Here is a 24,355-nt window from a genome sequence, read left to right as displayed (position 1 = left end):
TCATCCATTTTGTCTAATCAAATCCCGTAAAAGGGTCAACACCACCCACTCCACGCTCTCATAAAGCCAAGAATTGGTATAAAGCACTTAGGCCCGTTCTCCCTCGCCTGCAGCAGCAGCCTCATCGCGACATCGCTTGCACATGCACCACCCACCCAAGCTACCTCTTGCCCACTCCCTTCGTTGTTGTACAGGAAGGTTAACGTCACAGTAGTGGTTGAGGATTTCCTCGCCCTTCTTGATACCTCCTGGCCGGCCACCAACCACACGCTCCTTTCTGGCTTCGAGGACCATGCGTCCGCCCCATTCCCATGTGACATTAGGGTCGCAGTCGTGGTTTGCAAGACACCAGTAAGGATGCACAGCAGCAACATCAGGTCGACCATCTCTAGGGTTCTTACGAGCTGAAGCCGTACCGCGAAATTTGGCGTACAGTGTATTCAGTACCCAAAGATCGTACTCGCCGAAGTTTTCGTAGATATCGATATCCATTTTCTCAAGAACGTGGAGCGGTGTCTCAATATTGTATTTGAAAGAAAAGGGAAGTGTCCACTCAGGCGGTGGACCAGCATTTGGCGAGACGTTGATGTCGTTGGTTCGAGTTGGGACAAAGTCACCCCAGATGTACTTGACCTCTCGGACATCTAAGGGGTTGACCTCCTCGTGGGCTGCAATCGCAAGTACCCTGGAGAGAAGCAAAAGGTAAAGTGTCTGATCCGCCTCGAATGCGTCGGGGTCCTTGGCAATCGCGTCGACATCCTTTTCGCAAACCGCAGGGTGATATCGTTCCATGGCCTGGTCAAAGCAGTACTGTGTACAAAAGACCGTATCGTAACATTCAGGGCAGCTGACAGGCTCATTCTCGCTGCCCAGAGGCGGCAGGTCAGAACTGCAGGCGTCGCAAGAAGAGTCCTTCAGTCGGTTATTGGCGGTAAGGAGTGAATATTCTCTGAGTACAACCTCACCGGGGGCTATGTCCTCCTTGGCGAAAACGCCGAGTTGTTTGCATGTCGGAATTATTTCGTAGTCGTCAGTACTGCTGGCCCCTTCCAAGAGCACAGGCAGGGTAGCGACTTCGACAGCACACTTGGGGGCCATGTCACTCAGGTGCTCGTTGAGCTCAGCCAGCGATTCTGGAGCAAAGCGATCAGGCTCATGGTCATTCCAAGGATAGACCTCGCGGCGCACCAGACCTTGATCGGGGAGGTTGGGATAATCGATGTCAATGTCATCACGGCGGAGTCTTCTCCGAGCGACAGTGACAATGTTGCTCTTCGTGTCGAGCAATTCTTGGTTCGACGGTGATAGTTGAAGACCACGTTGGCAGAAGCTAGCGGCACTTTGTAGGGAGCCACAAAGCAAGAGACCGAGCGAGAGGATTTGATATGCACGAACTTGAGCCAGAATGGCTAAACGCTTAACCGCTTCGTCTTCTATCTCGGATCCGAGGTCGTTGGCCTGGATGTTGTCCTGAGGCAAGTTTCCGTGGGCTAGAACGTCTGGAAGTGGGACTGCCGTATGCATCTGCAGTGACTCGAAAGCCTGCTCATGGTATTCAAAACCTTCGTTGAGAACCTCATCTGCAAGAGTGAGTGCGCGATATGCATCGCCGGCTGCAAGGTCTGGATACCCTAGATCTGAGTGTACAGCAGCCCTGTCAAGATAGAGTATCAAATCGTAAGGTAAACTGGAAAGCCCCTCGGTGAGCTGTGATCGCCGATCCAACAGCTGTTCATTCCGAGCTGTCGGGTCCATATCGAGATTGTGTGTATAATAGTAAGCCGAGGTGGTGTAGGTAGAGGTAAAGGTAGAGAGATGAAGGAAAAGTTGAACTAATGGATTTAGGCCAAGACCTGGCTGCGGACCCTAGAAATCAAAATTTGGAGCCGGCACAAATCGGCAGTGGAAATAGTTGCATTCGAGTAAGACGAAGACAGGTAGTAGATACCCCTAGAAATGACGACAGACCAGAGATTGAAAAGTAGAACAAGAGTTCGGGGATACGGCTGTTCTTCCAAGACAGAGGTCTGATGTTAGTTCTGCTGTGCAACGAAAGGGGGGGGCTTTTCCCTGGCTGCCAGGGATTCCCGTAAAGACCCTGAATCTTGATATTACTGCCGAAGAAAAGGCAGGGTATTTCGCGACGTAATTGGTCCTGGACAGAGAAACAATCGTAATGAAAACAGGCTTGGCGAGGTCAACCGTCGACCAAATATCGTGTTGGCTGATGCTGTTGGCTAGCTGGAAGGATGGCGGAGAGAAGGTTCCGGGGATTGGATGCCAAAGCCAAGTCGGAATTGAATTGATTGATGATTTGATCGTCAGGGTCCATCCATCCATCTTACAGTCGGATTTTCAAAAAATGGGAAAAGAAAGGGAAAAAAATTGAATGTCCCACAGTAAAAAGGTCCGCCACACCATCTCATTCGGTGTACTAAATGTAGCTGCCGAATCTGTAAGACAAGAATAGAATATATTACGGTGACTTGTTAACAAAAAGGCAAGAGAGACCGAGTCTGGTAGACATATTCGCAGGGAAGCTGCATTATAGGGGTCCTTGTGGTTATCGTCATTGTTGCTAGGTATCATCCCATCATCAGTATGAATTATTGTTGTGAGCTTCACTAATCTGACCGCAGTAGTATTTGGCAAGTTATCATGTCCCATTCATTAACATTGCCGGCCTGGTATCTATTACCTAGTGATGGTCCAGAGGAAACAACCAATCGCGGCATCCATTAAGAAAGCCGGAGAGTATCGTAGAAGCCCGCACTCTCCAGGTAGTCTACGGCACCTCTCAGGCTAGGTAGGTAGCTCACAGCGACAACTTGCATGGCAAAAACAGTTTCACACCCCAATCTCGATGTCATTTGTTAAAACCCGGATACCGACTTGGCAAAGTCGTTGTCTCAGAGTCGACGTCGCTTTCGCATGCAATCGAGTTCACTGTTGGTTCAATCGCAGCTTGCTAGATGCCCTGCATGCATGAAGAATTCGATGGCTACAGACGAGCACTCACCGTCTCTTACACAACGAAGATTAAGAATGCATTTATTACCCCTCTTTAGGAGTCCCGAAAGGAACAGCTACCTACTACTATCTTAGGTACATATGCTGCAATTTTCCATCAGGTGACAAGATAGATATGCTAGACGAATGGATCCCCTGCCCAGGGGAAAAGAGAGGAAGCTATCAAAAACTTTGGAGGCTTCTAGACTCATCCAATACTTTGGGTACCCATGATCGGTCTGTCCAGCCCATGAAGGAGGGAGGGGTTGGAAACATCAATAGAGGGGTTGAAGGTTGGAGGGGCAGACAGCAGAGACAGGGACAAGGGTTCAGCCGGGCCCTAGCTGCTGCCCTGAGAAATCTGTAGACAGGGCTGAGGTGATTGCTAGTGACTTACATCAATCCAACATCTGGGGACAGTTGGTTTGAGCGATAATGCTGTATTCAGCATGTAATTATACCGAGGGGAAAGAAACCGGACTCTGTTACAAACTATTTCCTCGTGTCCCCCAACGTCCACCTTCATACTAACAAGTCCTGACTGCACTATTCTCTAGCCTTGCACTGACTGCTTTGGTGAGACAAGCGCTCATGGATGGATGCTTCAACGGAACCGCTAGCGGCGCGCTTAAACCCGCCTAGTAACTAACGGTGCAGCTACGTCATAAACTTGCATGTAGCTCAAAGCCATTTGCCAAGCCGGACAGGACAAGTCAAGACAAGACAAGGCAAGGCAAGGCAAGGCAAGGCAAGCACATGCTTGTCATTTAAACAGTTACAGTTTTCATGTCATGAGTTTTCAGTCCTGATAAACAAGAGAAAGGCACTCGAGATTAACTATCGCGTATAAATGCATGTTTCCCAGTCATCGCCCAACTGTTTTCTGTGATTGTACTGGATCCCGTATGACAGACCTTCAAGGACGGCAGACCTCCAAGGACTCTTATTGGCCCTTGTTCTTTTTGGCCAAGATACCTACTGTATAGAATCAGGACCTTTGAACACCCAAACATTTGTTTGAATGTACAAGAAAAGAAGATATGTAAGAAGCAACTTATTCTTCTATCTAAGATACAGAAAGGCAGAGCTCTTATAGCTCTACCACCTAGCTAGAAGGTTCTCTATAGGTAACCTTCCTTAGCTAGCAAACAGCAAATGCTTATACAAGCATACAGCAAACAGCAAGTGCTTGTACAAGCAGCTAGGCATCAGGTCCATCCAACAAATGTCACTCATTGAAGGACATAAGATACACGAGCAATAAAAGTCTCACATTGCAGTCGGCGTGTCTCTACTTCGATCACTGCAGTTTATAGATGCCGGGTTGTGTCACCACTATGTGATGATGATGTTACATACACTGGCCTGCCTCTTGAACCAGGGTCAAGTAGGGCTCAATAGCACGTCAGCAACTACCGGCTGTAAAACCACATGTCAGCCCGCTATACTCTGTAGCTCGATTTGGTATGGATGTTTATTAAATCGCTTGCTAAAACGACCGTAATCACAACGTCTGTCTAATTTCTCACCAAAGCTTGACTTCCATTACAATATTATGCTTGAACCATCGCCACGTGCTACTTACTGTATGCACTCTACAGCAAAGGTAGGTACCCAACGGGCAACCTCTAACCTGTCAACCGGTAACTCACCTGGAATAAACGGCACTCCGATAAGCTTTCATCAATAGTACGCGGCTAAACAGATGCAGTGGTCCGTCCAGGTTCTGGCTTGCATTATCTAGAAACATGGTCACAGAGAATCAGCCAAACATGATCCAGACAGGCCAGAACTCAAAAGCCAAAACGGCAGACTACTGCGCTGTCTAGCACGTCACTCCCCGGGGCTCTTTTTCTATAGGTAGGTAAGTATCTGAGACAGGTTTAGGCTATTGCCGTACAGTACCTACCTCATCATTGTCATTTTGAGGTAGTACCTGGGAGAAGTTATCGTGGTTCCTTCCATTCCATCCGTCTGTTCGTCCCAGGTCAGGTCCCCGCCCCGTACCTTCCTCCCGCCCACAGTTGCTGGTCCTACTCGGGGGTAGGTGCTTCCCCATCTTCGAAGCCTGGGTCGACAATTACCGAATTTAATCCACTGCTATGACGAAGTAGCAGCCTGTACTTGCCAGAAACCAGAAAACCCGTCGGGTCGGGACTTCCATGAAACCCCGCCCCCTCTACCTAAGCTTCTTGCCAGTTCAGTCTACACGACTTATCAAATTATTCCACAGCAGTCAAACTGGATCCTGACATATCTCTGCTTTCATTACCAATTCTATACCCTTGACCGCACTTATCTCTTCTCCCGCCTAGGTCAAGGATCGCCTAGAGCTGCACGAAAAAGACTCATCAGCCTTCCTCCGTCGCTGGTCTTTTTCTCGTCTTGTCATTTTTTCCTCTTCCATCGTCATAACTCACCACAAGCTTCAAAAAACCCACACCACAACGTCACAATGGGTAAAACACAGCCAAATCTCTTCGCTTTCCGCGACGTTAACGCTCTTGCCCCGGCATTGCGGTCGTATGTTATTCAAAGCCAGGCTGCCGGTATCGCTCGACACGGCGCTTTCAAGGTCGCTGTCTCTGGTGGTTCGCTGCCCAAGACACTCGCTCAGGCTCTTCTGGCCCCCTCTTCCGGTCCCAACGATGTCGTCGATTTCGCTCGCTGGGAAATTTTCTTCGCCGACGAGCGTGCCGTGCCCCTCGACCACGAAGACTCCAACTATGCTCTTCTGAAGAAGGAACTTTTGGACAAGATCCCCGAGGACCAGAAGCCTACCGTCCACCCCATCAACACCGAGTACCTGAACGACATCCAGGAACTTGCCGACCAGTATGAGCAGACCCTTGTTGCTAGCTTCGCCAGCCGCGATTCTGTCCGCCTGCCCATCTTCGACCTTCTCCTCCTAGGATGTGGACCTGACGGACATACCTGCTCTCTCTTCCCCGGCCATGAGCTGCTCCGCGAGGCCAACGCTTGGGTCGCTCCTATCGAGGATTCCCCTAAGCCTCCCCCGAAGCGCATCACGCTCACTCTTCCCGTGGTCAACCACTCCGTCCGCGTCGCATTTGTCGCCACTGGTGGCGGCAAGAAGGATATCATGAAGCAGATCTTCGATACCGACGGTGGCCTGCCCTGTACCCTTGTCAACGAGGGCACGGGCGAGCGCTGCAGCTGGTTTGTCGACGAGCCCGCTGTCGAGGGCGTCAGCTTCCCTCGAAGGGCCTTCCTATGATACCACTACCCAAGCTAGCAATAATACCAAGCATCTCTACCCAGCTTTTGCGCCGTAGCCTGATATGCCATGCAAAAACCACGTCAAACACTGTTGCACCAGGTGGGGTCTGGCGTCATACGAACATCGCGGGGTAGCTGGACGACAAGCTACCCTTTCCATCGCTCCCCAACATCTTCGAGACTGGAGAACCAGTCTGGCCATAAACACATGACTCTCCAAATCAAGGATGGATATAGACGACCATGGTATCTGGTGGCTGGGTACTGCTCGGTAACTGTTTCCTACCATTTATGACTTTGCTATTTCTTCACAAGAACACCTGACGTTTGCGTGGAAACCATTTAGACGGCGTTCGTTACGAGGTCGAGAAGATTCCAAATGTTACAACATACAAATCACAACACCAATACAACAAAAACAAATAAACATCAGCAACATTTTCTTGCGAGCTAGAATCCAAGGTTTAAAGATTTGACGTCTGAATGCGAAATGTACGTTCTGACCTGATACGGTCGATTTATGCGAACAACAAGGGATAGATAGAGGAGTATGCTCTACTTGTCGTGGCTTCCTCATAGGATGACCAATTGACTCGGGTACAACAGCTCTGTCCTGAAAATGAGAGAGAAGAAAAAGCCAATCTATTCGTTACATGAAGAAAGTGAACCGCCCGCTGTGATGTCGTGAATGTCTATGTCATATGCCACGTTGGTCTAGTTGATATTCAGGAACTGCGCACAAAACATTACTCAACAATCTCCTCCGCCTTACACAACTCTCCAAACTGCTCCAGCTCTTGGGGTATCGTCCGCGTCGTCATCTCGATTCATCCTCTCAATCCATTCGCCTTCACGCGCAAGGGCATCGCGCTCAATATCCTCCATAACATTTAATTCCGTCAGCATCCCATCGACAAGTTCTCGGGACCCCTCCACCATGCGTTGCAGACTCGACTGCTCCTTGTCATCATTCGCCCCTTCATTTTCATTTGGAAAGTCTCCCAATTGACTGATTTGTCGCTTCAGTGTGTCTAGCCGTCGGACCAAGCCGGTACATTCATCCTTCCACGCACAATCGAGTTCACCGATGAATAGCACATCACTTTCCTGCAGCAGCGCACCACCCTCGCAACGTGCCTCTTCAATCTCACACATGCGTTCGACCCACCGCTCAAAGCGCCTTACAACCCTGGCATAGCGGCCACCAGGATCCTCCAGCGCCCAGAGACCGCTCATGACTGAATCTAATACCTGGATGCGCTCTTCAAGACGTCCTCCAACAGCCCATTGGCGAAGTGCTAGGACGTTCTCCTTCTCAACCTCGGCCCTCTCCTGGTCGTCAACTTGTTTGCTCGCAGCAGCAAGGCTCGAGAATTGGTCTCCCAGCTTGCGCTCGGCGCTAGCCCTCCATGCACTATCGACGGTGGGTGCATCTCGGTGCAAGAGGTGCAGTTGTAGTAGTTCGGTTTGCAACTTGCTTGTTTCAGCAGATGCAGCGACATTGGCAGGAAGCTTTGACGGCGAGGGTGGTGCAAGGAACGTCGAGGTCAGGGGCTTCGGCGCAGAAGACTTGGCAGGCGAGTAGTGCTGCTGAAGAGTGGAAAAGGCTGGTCGGAGACGAGGTGCAGCACCAGAAGACTTGTCTACGGCAGATGTTGTCGAGGAGCGTAGGGTGCGAGTCGGCTTAGTAGTGGTGGTGGTCGAGGTGGTGGTAGTACTGCTGGCCGACGAGGTCGATGAAGACGGTCTCAATACCGGTGCATTCTTCAATCCGGTCGCGGTACTCTTAGCACGCGTATGCGACGGGGCTGGAGCCTTCCTGGTAGCTTGAGTTGGGCCATCTGCCGAGGTCGGCCTCACCGCTGGTCGAGTTCTCGTAGTTGTCGTTGAAGGAGGATACCTAGTTTCTCTCTTCGTAGGTTCTGACGGTGCCGGCTTAGTAGGTTGTTTGACAGAAGTCGTCCTCGAAAGGCCTGATGCGCCATTCCTTAATGTTCTTGTTGTAGTGCTTGACGTTGTTGCGCTTCTGGCCAGAGGCTTTATAGGAAGCCGACTCGGTGAGCCTGCATCTGTGGAATTTGTAGAAACAGGGGCAGTATTTGCTGCCTTTGTTGTCATGGTAGTAGTAGATGAGGAAGAGGAAGAGGCAGGTTTACGAATTGATCGCGAGCGCTGTGTTGTTGACATTTTGACCCCCCTCACAGCTCTGTCTCGAGATGGAAATGGAATGGGATGTTTTAGTGAATGTTTATTGTGATGGAGGAGATAAGGGTCGCTTGGGCTACGGGTACCAGCACCTAAGCTTACAGTACTACCTACGGCAGGTTCCGTTAGCCGGAGCACGGCGCGCACGGTCAAGGCTAAGGACGGTAAGTAAGGTACGAGTGGAGTCGAGCCTGCAGGTGGCGGATCCTCGATCCTGTAACGCGGACTCGGGGTTGGGGAAAGCTGGAACCTGGACTAGCTGAGCTGAGACGCAAACTTACAAACCTGAAGTGAAGGGAGCTCTGAGACGAATATTGAAGTCATGGAGCTATCTTAGGAATGCAGTCTAATTGTTTGACTGCCTAGAATCACAGCACATCGATTGAGTTTGAGACAATGTCAAGGTCTAGCAAGGTGCAAATCGCCCTCATGACATCTAGTATGATTCATTTGTAGAAGTTTCCCTTGGTCACTGATCACCAGACGTCAGTGCAAGCATTGATACTCTCTTCATAGGGTTCGACAAGGATCTTGGATCAATAATCATTATAATCACTGTTCGGTACGTGATGTAGTCCCAGCCCCATCTAGGGTATCGCGATATCATCCGTATCCCTCAGATTGCCATATCAAGGCAACAAACATGAACCCATTTCCCCCTTCGATATCGTGAGATCAGAACATCAAAATTGGACAATATGTCCTCCTCATTTCTTCTTTTCCTGTCCCAGGTGTGCTGCTGCTAGCAAGCGTGGTATCATTTGATCTGCGACAAATAACATCCTCATGTGCGATCTATGTTTCCCTCCCTACCTTTTCCTTCCGTAATAACCTTCGCATATAATACATGGAACGCGTCAATCAAACTAATCCTGCGACAAGTGTCTATGCGTAACAAAGGAAAAGAGACCATAACGATGAGTGCAGGTAACAAAGTAATAAAAATCGTAGATAATTGATGAATCTTATAAAACAAATTGGATAATGGCGGTAGTGTTGGTGGGCATCAATTTATGTCGTGACCTGCAGACTCTCAACCATACGACGAAGGTCGTTGCCGCTGTTGTTGAGTTTCCTGACGCAGTGTTCGCATATTCTCAGATGGCAAAAGCTGCAAGTCCAGCGATCTTCGACATCTGATTTGTCGCAAGTCTGACATGTCAACGGATAATATCTGTTGGTACGACGATTCATCGTCTTGTGTCCGTGGTAACAGGAAAAGTGTGACTTCTTAAGAGGTGGCGCTTTGAAAACAGTTCCCTCCGCGAGCGGGGACTCGGATTGTCTGGGGAAATATGCCACTTGCGGGTCATACTCTTGCATGACCTTCATCTCAGGGTAAAGGGTACCATCTCTACCCCTATAAAGAGGTCCTTGAGAATCCGATGATACCAGCCTTGGGTCATGCTCAGCTGCCAACTGTCGAGGGGGGACGTTCGATCTGGTCGACGAATCTCGTGGTGGGAATCTCGAAGGTACTTCCGCGGGAGGTTGAACCTGGTGGACTGCAGTATCACTGCCGGAAGATCCCCCACTGCCTCTTGAGTTGGTCAGCGAAGGGGGTAGTGAGCCTGCCGGCGGAGATAAGTTCTTCAAGCTTGGTGATACAGAAGAAGGCTTGTCCTCAATAGGGCTTGGGAGCTTCGGGGTCGGAATAGCTTTTCGTGTAATGCTCCCTGTATATCTCAGAGGCTCCTGGTTTTGCTGCGGCGGTGATATTTGGGGAATGTCGTCGGGAAGCTCAGGCGATACCTGCGCAGCAGGTTCTGGAGATGAGGCTGGTGATAAAGGCGAAACAATCGAGTCAACAATGGGTGTCTTGATATCCTCTTTCTGATATTCAGGAGTAGGAGGCCGATGTGTTCCAGGCCGTTGTGCTGGTGGAGATTTAGTAGTGTCGCTCGACGATTTCCCTCTTCGGTGGAAATGCAGCTTGTCTTTAAGACGGTTGAGTTTGGAACTACTACCACCCATCGTCGGAGTGTCGGGCACCTGCTCAGGAGCTGGCGTCTGTTGGACGTCCTGGCCAGCAGGAGCTGCTGAGCTCGTGCTCCCAGACTGCCAGTTCGATGTTGTGGAGATCTTGAGTCCGTCTGAGCGGGCCTCTTGTTGGGCCTGCTGTAGTGGTGCGGCAGTAGACTGCGTCGCAGCAGTTGATCCGTGGCTGGACACAAGCTTCAGGTCGGCAAGTTCAAGGTTACGCTCGGCCTTGGAGGATCGACGTCGCCAAAGCTGAGGTTGCTGTTGCTGTTGAGACTGGGACTGAGGCGAAGAGGAGTTCAGTTCAGGCAACTTTTTCTCTGGGACTGGCTTCCGAACTGGAGCAGGAGTCGCCGGAAGATGATACTTGGTGTCTTTAGAAGGAAGTGGTGGTGGTCGAGGATTCTTGGCAGGCAACTTCGGTGCATCATATTGTTGCTGTTGCTGGGTGGGGGCACTCTCCAACGTGCCAGTCTTGGTGTTGGCGGGTGGAACTTGATGGCTCGGTGAAGTGTTTGCCTCACTTTGCAAAGCACTGCTGTTAGCTTCGTATGGTGACCTGACAAGTGATTCGCCTGAAGAGCGTGAATAAGCCGACAAAATGCTCGACAGCGAGTCCGAAGGTGAAGGGGGTGCCTGTGATGGAGATGGCTGCTGTGGGCTCTTTAGAGGTGGCGGTGGTGGATTCGCAGAGAGCTTCCCTATGGGCCGACGTGGAATTGCCATTTTCGGCGGAGCAGATGGAGGAGAATTGGCTGAAAGCAGGTGTAACGGTGGCAGTGATGGTGGTAATGCCTTCGCGTTGCTTATGCTAGTCGAGCGCGGCGGTGGTGGAGGAAGCTCTTTTGCTGGTGGTAGACGAGGGGAAGCGTTGTCGTAATAATCGTCGTAAAAGCTTGGGGCGTCAGGATCTGGGACATCCGGAAGTGCCTTAGACCAGCGAGATGTGCCCGTTTTAGGCGGTTGCAGAGAGTTGTTCAACATGGTAGCCATGATGAGACGAAATCTGTCGTGTCAACCTGGGACGACGGAGAGGGACAGTGCCGTAAACTTGAAGCAAGTTAAAACAGGTGCAACCAGGGGACGCGACAGCAGAGCAATGCGAAAGGCTGGTAAAACGCATGAAATGCCGTGCCCTGGAATCCTTCAGATAATATGGATGCGAAAGCGCCCCTCGAGGGAGCATCCAGGTAGAAATCAAGTGGGGAAGGGAGAGACGAGAGACGGGTGAAACAGAGAATGAATGAATGGATCTTTGAGGCGGCAACAGATTAATGTCGAATCAAGTGGGACGGGCTTCCACTCGATTAATGAAGTGAGATACAGTCAATGTGTAGTGTAGGAGAGATGGAGAAGGAAGAGAAACAAACAAAAACCAGAAGAAGTGGATGGAAAAGATGGAAGGAAGGATTCTAATGAGGAATAAGGTAAACAAGGAAGGAATAAGAAATGATTGAAGATGGAAGGCGAAACAGAATTAACCAAGGGAAGGAGGCCTCGAGTCGATCCATCTCTTGGTGTCAGGCAGGTCAGGTCTTGGTATCCTTCTTTCTCTAGGTCTCAATGGATGGATGTTTCCTTCCCTGCCCCGTTTACTTGGCCCTTCTACTTAGCTTACGATAGGTAGGTGCTATTAAGGTAAGGTTTCAACAGGAAACTGCCAGCCAGGTTGATTCAAAGTTTGGGACCAGACCGTTAAGCTTGCGCGTTCCGTTACGATGATGGATGTAAAGTCAAATCAAATCAAGCAAGTACATACATACATACATGCATACAGTACTTTTCATACCGCGGGAATGGCGGATGGAGGCTTGGGCGTGGCTTGTGCAGGCTCTTTGGCTGCTTCAAAATCGACCGTTTGAGGACGGGACCTGAGGGGCGAACAGCAAGCATTTCTGACTGTGGCTTCGAGGTTCTGGTGCATTTCGTCCGCAAGCAGGGGACTTTTTACTGGGGCTAGGACTAGGCTGAAACGACCAGTAGATTGGATCTCCATCAAGTTTTGAGCGGGGGGACTTGATTCACTGCAGCTGAATCCACGTCACTTTCCCACACACCCCTGCATCAATTAAAGGTACCTACCTACTAACCTAGGAGTGGAGGTCACTAGGTAAGAAAAGGAACAAGTAAACGGCATTTAATTCGGATGAAAAGTCAGTATAATGATTCACCAAGTATTCAATGCTATCGACTACAGAATATCTTTGTTATATTAGAGGCTAATTATTGGTTTATTGTTCCTGAATCGGTAGGTGTTGTTCTTGTGCTGTGTATTGCAGCTCAAACCGTGACACTAATACGTTCAAGAGGATCGGATAACTGCAGCTGTTCCTCGTGGTCGACTCGTAATATGCATAAGTTCAGTTCTCTTTTCGTCCCGTCTCACCATGTGCCCCAGTCGCACAGTAGAGTCCAAGTTCACTGAGTAGTTGTGTCGACCTAGATCGGAAGCCAAATAGAGGTCATCCTATCTTTTCTTTTTTCCTACATGAGTATAAATTTAACATTCATTCTTTACTGGTAGACATCAAAGACTCGATCACTGCGCCACGTCTAGTTGATGAAGCCGAACACGCCGAGGCACAGCAATTAATGCCATCGGACTTATACGCAACCCTTGTTTGTTGATCGTCCATCAACTCAACACGTCACGGCTCTTCCCTGCACATGCAAGCACGGGGATGATCGATCCAAGCATCTCCACAGCTAATTACATGCTGCAGAAGTGCAGATTATCACCCCACCACTACGGATACTGACTGCAATATCTGGGTGCATCCAGAAAGACACAAAATGTCAGCATTCGCTTTGATACTATGACGCGGGTTTGTCTCTACGTGTGGAATTGTTCAGCAGAAAATTGGGATTCTGACCCGGATTAGTCTCTGATCTGCTCAACGTACCAGGTTCAGTAGTCCCTTATCTTGGCAGAGACCGAATGTTCCATGTTTCAAATTAATTCCATGACCAACAAATCAAGACAGCATTACTTTCAAGCTTCGCACTTATTTCTCTTTTGGTTATGATTTGCGTTTTAATATCCGCGCATCATCAACATCATGCGCAGCAAAAAAACTGTTGCATCACCAACCACTAAGATACTTGGATAGTGTTGGATGCAAACAACAAGGTAATAGCCAATGCGTTCGTTGTCTTACTGTACCCAAATTTTGAGTCTTATGCGGTGACAAACATTAGCCTGAGATGTTCCATGTTTTACAACGAAAACGTTGAGATACGTTTCTCATATGCGTGGTTCAGTTGATCATTGTCACAGCAGGGGATTCCTATTATCGCTGAACGACCGTCTTTCGTCCTGCGTATCGTTGTACGCCTCTTGATATGTGAATACAGCGAGTATTGGCTCGATCCACTACCCATATAAAATGGAAAAGGTCTGTCTGACAGTCTGACAGAAGCACTGAACAGGCCTAAAGGTTAGAACTGAATTTGTTCTATCTTACTGCACGGATAATGTACATGATAGCATCATCCCAAGACCAGTCCTAATTAAGTGTCCCCTCAATCCAACATCGGGCAACAGTCAAGAAGATGACTGGTGAGCCCATGCTTTCCCCCTTTCTGCCGTCTAGATAGCCTCAATCCTATCATTGATCGGCTAATCTGTCTTTCGATATGACACCTTCCGGTCGATCCGTCTATCTGATGTGCTCAAATCTCACTCTGACAATCAGATACAGGACGTAAGAAAATAGCCCAGGTATCTGGTAAATGCATTCGATTATATTCTGCTGAGATCTTTCGATACCATTCTTCACCTTCATTTTGTATTTCCTTGCCCACAATCAATACCCAGTCTGTAACATCAGTAATCTTCGCCCAATTTTCATATTATTACCTACGTTACCTGCGGGAGTAAGCAAGTATGTCGAATACGTTGGCTTCTGACGAGCCATCTGAGGCTTCACCTCTTCTAAGAGACCCTGAAAGCAACGACAGAGACCATGAGGATGGCCAGATTTCAGACAATGGTGCTCCAGCGCGAATGTACTCTGACAGAAAGATGCATCTGATTCTTGCTTCTGTTGGCATTGGTGTATGGAGAAGCCCGTGCTGCGTAAATAGATGAAGATGTACTTACAAACAACTAGGTCTATCTGGCTGCTGCAGATCAACTTATAACAGTCGCAAGCTACGCAAAAATCGGGAGCGAACTTCATGCTCTCAACAACACCAGTTGGATTGCCACAGCGTGAGATTACCAGAATAGCGAATCGAATACCTAGTCATCAACTGACGTCTTATCAGCTATTTCCTAACCCTCACTAGTGGCCAGCCTCTCTATGGCAAGCTCAGTGATATCTTTGGCCGCAAGCCGTGCCTTCTTTTCGCCTACACCGTATTTGCCATCGGTTGTCTTGGCTGCGGTCTGGCTCAGTCCATGGCCCAGCTCTGTACTGCGCGTGCAATAGCGGGCATCGGTGGCGGAGGTATGAACTCTGTGGTCGCCATTCTGCTGAGTGACCTTGTGCCCTTGAAGGAACGCGGTGTTTGGCAGGGGAAACTTAGCATTCTTTTCTTTGCAGGAACCGCTACAGGGGCTCCTCTCGGAGGATTGATGGCCGACTCGGTCGGCTGGCGATGGTAGGTCTTTGGTGTAACTGAACAGCCAAGATGGTGCCAGGTTGACAGAGTATCCAGGTCGTTTTTGGGCCAAGTACCGTTGTGTTTTGTTGCCTTCGTGGCCGTCTATTTCGTCCTAGATCTTCCACCCGTCGAACATGACCACTGGCTGTCCAAGATTCGGAAGGTCGACTTTTTCGGCGCCTTAACCCTCGTAATGGCCGTGGTCGCCCTCCTCGTCGGCCTAGATTCTGGTTCTAATCGCGGTTGGTCACACATTATCACCATTATTGCACTTTCTTTGACTCCAGTTCTATTTGGACTATTCGTCCTGGTCGAACTCAAGGTCGCTTCGCATCCGCTTGCTCCCGGGCATATCATTTTCGATCGCAGCCTGTTCGCTTGCTATCTTGTGAACTTCGCTTCCAACGCTGGAAACACCTCGGTGATATTCTTCCTTCCTCTTTTCTTCCAGGCTGTTCAGGGTCTGGACGCCGCTCAAAGTGGTGCGCTGCTTGTCCCTGTGATGCTTTTTATGGTCGTGAGTTCCATCTTGAGTGGTTCGATTATCAAACGAACTGAAAAGTTCTACACCCTCAACTTGTTAGGATATGCTCTGGCATTCGTTTCCATTGTTCCGATTTGTTTATTTGTCTGGTATCGGTCAACACTCTGGACTTCCATAGCCCTTGTTGTCATGGCTGTTGGGACTGGTGCTAGTAAGAACTCGCCCACTCATAGACATTCGGTCAACTGACCAACTTATTCTAGGCTACTCGACGACACTGATTGGTCTCCTCGCCAATGCTACGGTGGACGACACCGCTGTCGTCGTAGCATCTGCCTATCTCTTCCGAGCTCTTGGGTCTAGCATCGGTGTCAGCACTGGATCTGCCGTCCTGCAGCAAGTGCTTCGAACAGAGCTGGCGGCAAGGCTTCCTGACCAAGACGAAGCTCGCGAAATCGAGGAGAGGGTTCGACAGAGTCTTGAGTACATCAAACACTTGCCGCCCAACATTGCCGAGCAAGTAAAATGGGCGTACCAAGTTGCCACGATCTGGACCATGGCTTCGTCTTCTGTCTACTTTTTGATGGCATTCATATTCGGTTTCTGGGTTAAAGAGAAATCTCTTAAGCGTTAGAGAAGGAGAGCTCCACCATTTCTTGGAGCTCCAGATTGGAATTATGAGAACATCTAGGTAGTAATTCAAGCCAATGAAGGTCGTTGGTTAGGAAGGTACTATAGGTATCAAGAAATGGAAGACATAACTCAAGAATCAAGAATGGAAGTTGCTTTCTAAGGTTCGGGAAGTGGGGTAGCTCCTGCTCCTACCCTCCACTAATGCAAGGCACATCTACATCTGCCGACCCCGCACCCAGGATACTACGGTAATCACCCCCACCTACCTGTACATGCGTTCTAATTCATATTGTATGAAACTCAACTCAACTCAACAGCATCACTAACCAAACGAGTGTATCATCGTGAAATATCTACGCCATGAATATCGCTACCCGTAAGGATCGGTCTAAGACACACGTATAACCTCTCAAATTCAGTCATATAAACAGAAGTCTTAACATAGGTAAACAATAGTTATGAAGCCCGTCCTTCACAAACAACTTATATCTAGAATTTCGAGGTACTATAAGTAACTGTCCTTCCATTTTGATATGTACCTAGTTAGTTCGGTGTGTTCTCGGGATGAAAGACTTCGTTCTTAGAGTGATAGGTGCAAACAGTCCTAGGGCTATCCGTATATGTCACTAACGCCAACACACGATATACACTGCAGCTTAGAGACTTGAGTATAATCAAGAGAGAGGCTTTCTTGCAAGATGGCATTGTGTATCGTTTGGGCCATTCACTATCTAAGCATCTGGCTTCTTAGTGCATCTGCGACAGTACCTACCTGCCAAAGTATAATGGGTATAGTAGCCTGTGAACGTACATCCATGAGTCGCCTGTCCGCCAATACTGAACTTGAAGCTTGACTTTCCTCTAGAAAGTCATCAATAACCAACATTATATGAACCCAATACCTGGTTCAGAGTTTACGAGGGGGGTTCAGAAGCCTACCTACGCCTCTCTAATTGCTATTGATCAGAGTAACTGAGCCTAATCTAACGTTGTTTTAAACAGTATGGCACACCCAGGATACCATAGTGTCTTATAGACACAATAAAAGAAACCATCACACCTACTCATAGAGGGCCATACACTTCACTGCCTTAAACATAGTGATATTCTTTTGGCATTCTTTATAGGTCGTTGTTTGGTTTCATGACTGGTCTCAACGGCATCAACAGCGAGGGTGGTATGGAATTTCAAGACTGTCATAGAGATATAACTTTGTACTGTTCGTGGTTGGTATTCGAGGGTTACCATAAGGAAAATGGTTTGGATCAGTCATATGTCTCGTAAGAGAGAATACCATACATCTTAGCAGATAGTCCGTCAAGAGCCTAATATTATCATGATCGCAGATCACACACTATTTGCAGTAGGGCAGCTCAGCTCTTGAAATTCGTCGTTATTCAGTCGCTATAATCAAAAGTATATTTCAACATTCAGCCCGTAATGCTGTTCAGACCTCCTCAAAAACGCCGTTTCTCCCCTGGGTATATACAATCAGTCGTACAGAGATGCAAACTGCTCCAGATGGGTAGTTTTGTTCTCTCATCAATCCCTATAGACTTTTCTATTCGTTTGTTTCTTTGGTATGATTTCCTTTATTCACGCTGCCACCTGGGTTCTGACAGGTCGACTTCCTGGGCAACGAGTGGGCCATCAACACTCTCACGAGGGGTGTTGCCCAGAAGGGCTTCACGGTCCTTCTTCTCCTTTTCTGCCTTGGACTCCTTTCCGGCTACTGTATCGTCCTCCTCTTCTGGAACAGCTACCAATCCTCGGTCGCTGGTCCAGCTAGCTGCTCGGCTGCTACTGTATCCTCGTGGTCGATTGGGAGAAAGTGTCGCTCCAGTGGGTGTAATAGGTGTAAGTGATCCAGGCTCTTGAAGTTCTCCCTGAGCTCCAGCGTAACTAAAGTCTCCGCTTCCGATACGCTCTTTTGTTACAGACCCTCGGCGTGCTACATAGTCATCGAATTGGGTGTCGCGTTTGTGGGAGTAAACGCTGGGTGTTCGCTGGACAGTGCCCATTTCGACTGATTCACGCTTGGATATAATGCTCGCTCGTGATGAGGCTGAAGAGAAACGCTTGTCGCCTGAATGCTGGGAATATGATGTATCACGCTCGAGATCATCGTTGAAACCATAAGGCTTCACGTTGACGGGGTGGGTGTAGTCGTCGTAAGCGGAAAGGCGACGGTACCTTCGTACTGAGTAGAACACCAAGACAATGGAGGTGATGCTGGCACATGTCAGTGACAAGATTACACGGTGTGTAGTGGTGGAATCTTACATAAAGGCACAGTCCAGTCCTAGAGCTACAAGGGAGTAGTGTCTGTCGTGCTCCTGGGTGTAGACAACGATGTCAAGAGCGAGAGTAGCGATAGCACAGGTTAACTTGATAACGTGTGTGAACAGCATAGTCCACGGCGTCAACGCCTCTGCGAAGTATTTTGCGATTTCAACGAAACTGCATAGAGATGCAACAAACCACAAAGCCACATTGGTAGCCTCCCATCTAATCAAGGTCAGTAACAAACAATTTCAACTGTTCTCGCGTTTACTTACACAATCTCAATTGTAGGATCATCATTCTTCTTATTGTCGTCTTTGTTCACCTTCATGCTGTCACCCAGCCTATAGGCGAAGAGGCCCATCATCGTCATGGACAGGCATAATTGAAGGGCCCAGGTGGGGATGAGAATCATTGTACGCCATTTCGCTCTGTCGAACTGTGCCTGGGCACGATGGTTTCCGTTGAGGAGCATGTCTTGGATGTGTCTTTCTTCTTTTGTGCTGTGAAGTCTGATTTGCTGGTTTCCTGTGTGTGTGGTCCTTCACTTGACGGTGCTGTTGACCGCTTCCTCTCTTCCAGAAACTTTGTTGCTCAATGGAGTTTCTTTGGGGTTATTCGTCTCTCATTCAGTAATAGGTGCTTGTTGTGGTTGTCCTAAGTGAGTAATCGCGGTCACTAGACTGGTTACTGTTCTGCTGTGCTCTGTAGTCGTCGTGCCTATTTCGCCTTCGTCCTGCGTGCGTTGTATGGTATCGTAATTGTAGGCAGTATAGTATCACGAAACCTCAAGTTCCTTGTTTATCGAAGGATCAAATCATCCAAGCGTCAAGAAGCCTTTGCCTAAGAGGGGGACAGCCTTCTTATTTATTTACTACCGCACTGCGACCTATGCCATCGCCTCCTCCCCTCCCCGCAAGCCGAGTGAACTCAGCCCTCTTCTCATACAGTAATATCCATGGTCCAGGGATGGTGAGCCACCGCTCCACCATTGTGCAGTCAAGAGTGACGCTTTGCTGGGTTTCTGAACTGGAATTGGGCTTAGTGCTGATGGAGGGCTGCGGCTGAGAGGAGAGCTTTGCTGACACAGGGTTGAACAGCTCATAGAGTCAGAGGGGAACTTTGCGACATGACACAAAACTGCTACCTAATTTGCTAGTCTAGTAGTCTGGTTACGGTAAAGACAGAAGTTCAGTACTACTGAAGGTGAGCGTTATGAGGAATTGGACCTTTGGTGAGTTTGGACTCACAAAGTTGGGATGAGATATAGATACATACAGTACATAGTCAACCTCCAACTCAGCTAGGCTTTTCAGCTTCCGCCATAAAAAGGGAGCGAAAAACAAAACCGCCAGCCATCTTCTGTCTTGTCTTACAGTACTAAAGCCTAGCCAAAACTCAACGGCCCCTACGACAATGGGATTCGGGGACCTCAAGCGGTAAAACGAACCTAGGAATTGGATCCTTCCAAATTTTAACGCCAGGGTTAAGCGCGAGGCTGCGCAGTGCATCCTACAACCAGGCCCAGGGACAACAAAGAGGCATTTTTTAACGCCCATGGCTTCGGTACCGAGTCCATCATGTTCTCGAAAGCGGCAAGGCTGATTTGAGGTTTCATTGCAGGAACAATAATCAGTAATAATTTACAGTCCATACTATGGCTTGCTCCACTCAGCCCTGTAAATAGAATTAGAACTCATCCACTGTGGCCGTGATATGTGCTGTTAGTCTTGATCGATCTCGCCAAGGGATCAATAGGTGGGAATTAAAACACCAAACTTCGCCTAGAGAGAGGGGAAAGAGCATTGCCTCATCAAAGAACCCAAGAATCGAGCAACAGACAGAAAAAGTGGCGATAGGAAATGGAAGTGATGAGTGGGGGCCGAAACCAGGATGGACTATGTACTGTACTGTAGTCACCAAGAGGTTGGGTCGGTCAAAGAAGTTTCATCATCCAGTGATGGGATGAGATCATGAGATACCGAGAATAGATTTCGAACACCGAAATCTGGGAATATCATCTTGGCTGCATTTCAGAGCTGTTAACGGGTGGTAGCGAAAACTGCGCCTCGATTCTCCATCTCTGTTTCTACCAACGAATGTGTCTTGTGTGGCCATGATTCAACGGACGCCGCTTATTTGTCCACAGACAGTTACCGGTAAAATGTCCAGTTGTAGCCAAGCAGAAGGATCACAACTAATGTAGGGATCTAGGGTCCATGGGGCTAGGGTGGACGGGTTTTCAGGGCCCGCAAGGCTGATTGCAGTCGCATGATGTAACTGAAAGAGGATAGTAGCTTCAAGTGGAGGGCAGAAACTCATGGATATGTAAGAGTTCTAGGTCGTCTTTGCATATAGACCCTAGAATAGTAGATAAAGTAAACCCAACTACAGAGTATATTCTTTCTCTATCTATTTGCTTAATGTCTAACGACCGAGGTAGCAGTAGGTATTAAGGTCGGGTACTAAGGTAAACAGGGAGTGAAGCTCAGATATGCCCTGGAACTCCCCCAATGTTTGACCCCGTTTTAGGTATACATTGCGGTGTATTGGTCCCCACTTCGATCCATATGGATCTCTGGATCGATACATGATTGGACAGCTCGCATTCGACTGAGCCACTACCAAGATGGATTGTAAGCATAAACAAAAATACAGTCTAGGGATGAGATGAACAAACTGAATTTCGAGTGTAGGTAATTCAAAATAGACACAGTTTATACATTACTTCACATGACTTTACTTGCGGTTGCACAATCTAATACTCGAACCATTGGCTTGGAATCAACTTCACCTCATTCGCATCAAAGATGACTGCGTCTCACAGCCTACAAGGCACCATACATAGGTACTGACTGTAGTTCCGCAATAGCTCAAGTGAGCAGTGCTTCCATTTCTCGAACCTTATATCCTATTCTGTACAAACCAAGTATCAAACCGCTATTGTTGTCTTGGGATCCCTCAGGCCATCGGATTGGATTGGTTTAGATTCTGTCTCCTTCCAAAGAGGCATCCGTCCTGTCCGTCCGTCTGTTCATTACGAGGTCCAGCTCATTCTCAACCACCTGAAGCAAGTGTAGGTGCTTCTAATTATTGCTTGTTCTTCTTCTGCTGCTTCTGCTGCTGCTGAGCGATGGCTCGCTTCCTGGTGGGAACCTCTGCGGCGTTGAATTCCACAATGTTGCCGCTTCCGTCTGTCATGGCGGGAACATTGACATCGACTCGCTTGACTTTGAAGATGTTAGATGGATTTGATTTGGGCTGCGTTGAGGGAAATAAGACTTACTCAAGCCGGCAGAGGCGGCAGAGACGAGAGTGATGAGAGTGAAAAGTGTGAACTTCATCTTGACTGAAGAAAAGTTGAGTGATTCAAAGTTGATTTGGTAGAAATTGGAATTGAGGTGTCGGCCGGCGACGAGAAAAGACAAGACTGAACAGAGAGACTAAAGAGAAGAAAGATTTAGATTGAGATGCTCAGCATGAAGAGATCACTGACTTGGGCTGGAAAGACACAGCTATTTGTATTGCTCGTCTAGATCTTCAAGATGCTATATCTCCCCCATACTATGTTTATAGGGGTCATCATGTTATCGTAACTCGAGACAATGAATAAGCTTCATGAGACGTGTTTGAGGATCTCGGTCCCGGCATTTGAGCGTCTATCCTATGCGTCTTGGTCGGGACTTGAAGTAGCCGACGCCTCTACGTCAAAAGCTTCGTCAGCTCCTCTGGTCTAGAACTTAGATACTGCAGATGAATCATCAAGATTGGAGAGAATTAAGAGTCGGATCCTGGGCTTGAAACATGGAGTTCAGCGGTTCTGTAACCGGGGCGCGGAGATCAAACTGGCGGCAGTCCACTATCCGGTTGCAAGATGATACTTGGCTTTGTATCAGCCCTTCTCCCTCCCCCACGATTCATTGACCAGGTGAATAATACGATATGTTATAGATATTTCTGCACTACAGAGTCACAGTTGTTTCATCCGATCAAGTTATTGTTGTCTGAAGCAAAGATTGCCTTTTAAAGTTAGAAATGGATACAGACCCCCGGTTACGTTACCTGATGGTGCCTATAGATAATGCCCAGCCTCCACTGACACAAAAAGTTTAAGTTGACTCCCAGCGGGCCCTTCAGCGGTAACAATCGCGGGGTGAATCAGGCCTAAACCACCTACAGATAATAACCTGAGGATATACAAACAAAGCTTCCTCTTCCAACATAGCAGATATGGCGCTTTAAGCTTAATGCAGCTATCCATACTGCATCTTACAACTCTAGCGCCTCAAAAGCCCCCTCCTAATGACTCTGCTGGTTAATTCGTATTGGTCTTTTAATTGGGTTTGCTGTCACTGAGTCGAGCACAGCAGGAGAGTTCCACTGAATTACCCCTCCACTCTACCTTTAACCATCTCACCAACCTCTGTACTGAACTCCTCTTCCTTCTCCTCTCTTCTACGCTCTGCAGCTGTTGCTATCATCTCACATTCTCTCGCTCGGTGCCTCTACGTCTGACAGTCTTTTCGTCCCGTGCTCTTGCTGAAAGGCATAATCACTTGCCGCTTCTGCTTCTTGTCGTAACAAATACTCCATTCTAACAGTCTCCTGACTATTTTCCCAGTCTACTCATCGTCCGATGGCTACCAAGGTCCACTGCATCGTGTGCTTCGAGGCCCTCGATGCTCATCTGAACAAACGAAAGGCCCTGACTCTGGAAGAAATCCAAGAATTATCGGCACCTACGCCAGAGTCAGAGCTCACCTCGCCCAAAGCTCTCGACGACCCCAGTCTTCAACATCTCGCAGTCCCTGACGCCGGTGCTTCATCCTCTTCTTCATCGACCTCCCTAGGTGTATCAACACCGGCCACGAGCACCTCTTCTCTGCCCATTCTTCCGAGCTCCGCTCCGCTGTTTGTAACATGGAATACCATGGATGACGACGAGCCCATGCTACGTGGCTGCATTGGCACCTTTGAATCCCAAGATCTCTCCGAAGGCATCCCAGAGTACGCCCTCATCTCCGCACTTCACGACACCCGCTTCCCGCCCATTAAAAAGTCCGAGCTGCCCACCCTGCAGGTAGCAGTCACGCTACTCACAGACTTTGAAGAAGTCGATGACATCTTCGACTGGGAGATTGGTGTCCACGGCATCCGGCTCTCCTTCCACGACCGCGGCCGCCGTTACGGCTCCACATATCTCCCCGATGTCGCCTCCGAGCAGGGCTGGACCAAGGACGAAGCGCTCTTCAGCCTCATCCGCAAGGCCGGGTGGACTGGCAGCCGGGGCCGCTGGAAGGACTTGGATCTCAAGGTCACTCGTTACCAGGGCAAGAAGACCACTATGCAGTATGCCGAGTACAAGAAGTGGCGGGACGCTGTTCAGGCGTGAGTTGGCGGTTTAGAAGATGCTTCTAGACATAGAGGCCCGGCGTTTATGGCGATACAAGGGTAAATCTCTTGATGATGACTGTGATGATTTTATTTTTCTTCTTCTCTTTTATCTCGCGCTCAAGAGGTACAGCTGGGTTTGTCAACACCAATATCTAACAGTCAGCTACAGACAATAAACCTCATTCATGATTGATTTGAATTCACAACCTTGGCTCCAGAATCGCAACGTGCGATACATCACTTTTCGATGCAACCAGTAAGACTTATCAACTCTCAGTTTATGGGGTGGCAATGATACATTGCTATTCTAATCCACTTGTCCTGACAGGATCTCATGATCCCAGTCAAGACATCTTGACATCGAGGCCATACTCTGTTAACATGATTTGCCAGCGGATGAGAAAGTCAAAAAGGGTGCCAAGTTACAATGTCAAGAATTCCCCCCAGGTGTGATGAAACAAAAGAACAATATCCATGCAGATAGAACTCCGATGGCAGATGTGTGGGGACTATCCTTCC

General features: G+C 48.6%; 8 protein-coding genes across 8 annotated transcripts; 3 read left to right on the top strand and 5 right to left on the bottom strand.

Annotated features, from left to right (window-relative positions):
* Positions 1-87: 87 nt before the first annotated feature.
* Positions 88-1,755, bottom strand: FIESC28_10847 (uncharacterized protein; the record flags this gene model as incomplete). The annotated part of the gene is made up of 1 exon (XM_031164977.1): positions 88-1,755. One exon carries the CDS (start codon positions 1,753-1,755, stop codon positions 88-90), a length of 1,668 nt encoding a protein of 555 aa, XP_031010965.1.
* A 3,709-nt stretch (positions 1,756-5,464) lies between these two features.
* FIESC28_10846 (uncharacterized protein) lies at positions 5,465-6,247 on the top strand (the record flags this gene model as incomplete). Its single annotated transcript, XM_031164976.1, has 1 exon — positions 5,465-6,247. One exon carries the CDS (start codon positions 5,465-5,467, stop codon positions 6,245-6,247), a length of 783 nt encoding a protein of 260 aa, XP_031010964.1.
* A 770-nt stretch (positions 6,248-7,017) lies between these two features.
* On the bottom strand, positions 7,018-8,367 carry FIESC28_10845 (uncharacterized protein; the record flags this gene model as incomplete). The annotated part of the gene is made up of 1 exon (XM_031164975.1): positions 7,018-8,367. One exon carries the CDS (start codon positions 8,365-8,367, stop codon positions 7,018-7,020), a length of 1,350 nt encoding a protein of 449 aa, XP_031010963.1.
* Positions 8,368-9,465: 1,098 nt separating this feature from the next.
* FIESC28_10844 (uncharacterized protein) lies at positions 9,466-11,418 on the bottom strand (the record flags this gene model as incomplete). Its single annotated transcript, XM_031164974.1, has 1 exon — positions 9,466-11,418. One exon carries the CDS (start codon positions 11,416-11,418, stop codon positions 9,466-9,468), a length of 1,953 nt encoding a protein of 650 aa, XP_031010962.1.
* A 2,902-nt stretch (positions 11,419-14,320) lies between these two features.
* FIESC28_10843 (uncharacterized protein) lies at positions 14,321-16,160 on the top strand (the record flags this gene model as incomplete). Its single annotated transcript, XM_031164973.1, has 5 exons — positions 14,321-14,491; positions 14,547-14,647; positions 14,704-15,039; positions 15,097-15,737; positions 15,790-16,160. 5 exons carry the CDS (start codon positions 14,321-14,323, stop codon positions 16,158-16,160), a joined length of 1,620 nt encoding a protein of 539 aa, XP_031010961.1.
* A 1,591-nt stretch (positions 16,161-17,751) lies between these two features.
* On the bottom strand, positions 17,752-18,917 carry FIESC28_10842 (uncharacterized protein; the record flags this gene model as incomplete). Its single annotated transcript, XM_031164972.1, has 3 exons — positions 17,752-18,391; positions 18,443-18,667; positions 18,718-18,917. The coding sequence occupies 3 exons, from the start codon at positions 18,915-18,917 to the stop codon at positions 17,752-17,754; spliced, it is 1,065 nt and encodes a 354-aa protein (XP_031010960.1).
* A 2,615-nt stretch (positions 18,918-21,532) lies between these two features.
* Positions 21,533-21,786, bottom strand: FIESC28_10841 (uncharacterized protein; the record flags this gene model as incomplete). The annotated part of the gene is made up of 2 exons (XM_031164971.1): positions 21,533-21,672; positions 21,729-21,786. 2 exons carry the CDS (start codon positions 21,784-21,786, stop codon positions 21,533-21,535), a joined length of 198 nt encoding a protein of 65 aa, XP_031010959.1.
* A 1,292-nt stretch (positions 21,787-23,078) lies between these two features.
* Positions 23,079-23,834, top strand: FIESC28_10840 (uncharacterized protein; the record flags this gene model as incomplete). Its single annotated transcript, XM_031164970.1, has 1 exon — positions 23,079-23,834. One exon carries the CDS (start codon positions 23,079-23,081, stop codon positions 23,832-23,834), a length of 756 nt encoding a protein of 251 aa, XP_031010958.1.
* Positions 23,835-24,355: the final 521 nt, after the last annotated feature.

This window comes from Fusarium coffeatum (assembly GCF_003316985.1).
Source record: "Fusarium coffeatum strain FIESC_28 chromosome Unknown BRIP53273_contig_337, whole genome shotgun sequence".
NCBI lineage: Eukaryota > Fungi > Ascomycota > Sordariomycetes > Hypocreales > Nectriaceae > Fusarium > Fusarium coffeatum.
This window is presented reverse-complemented; position numbering and strand designations above follow the sequence as displayed.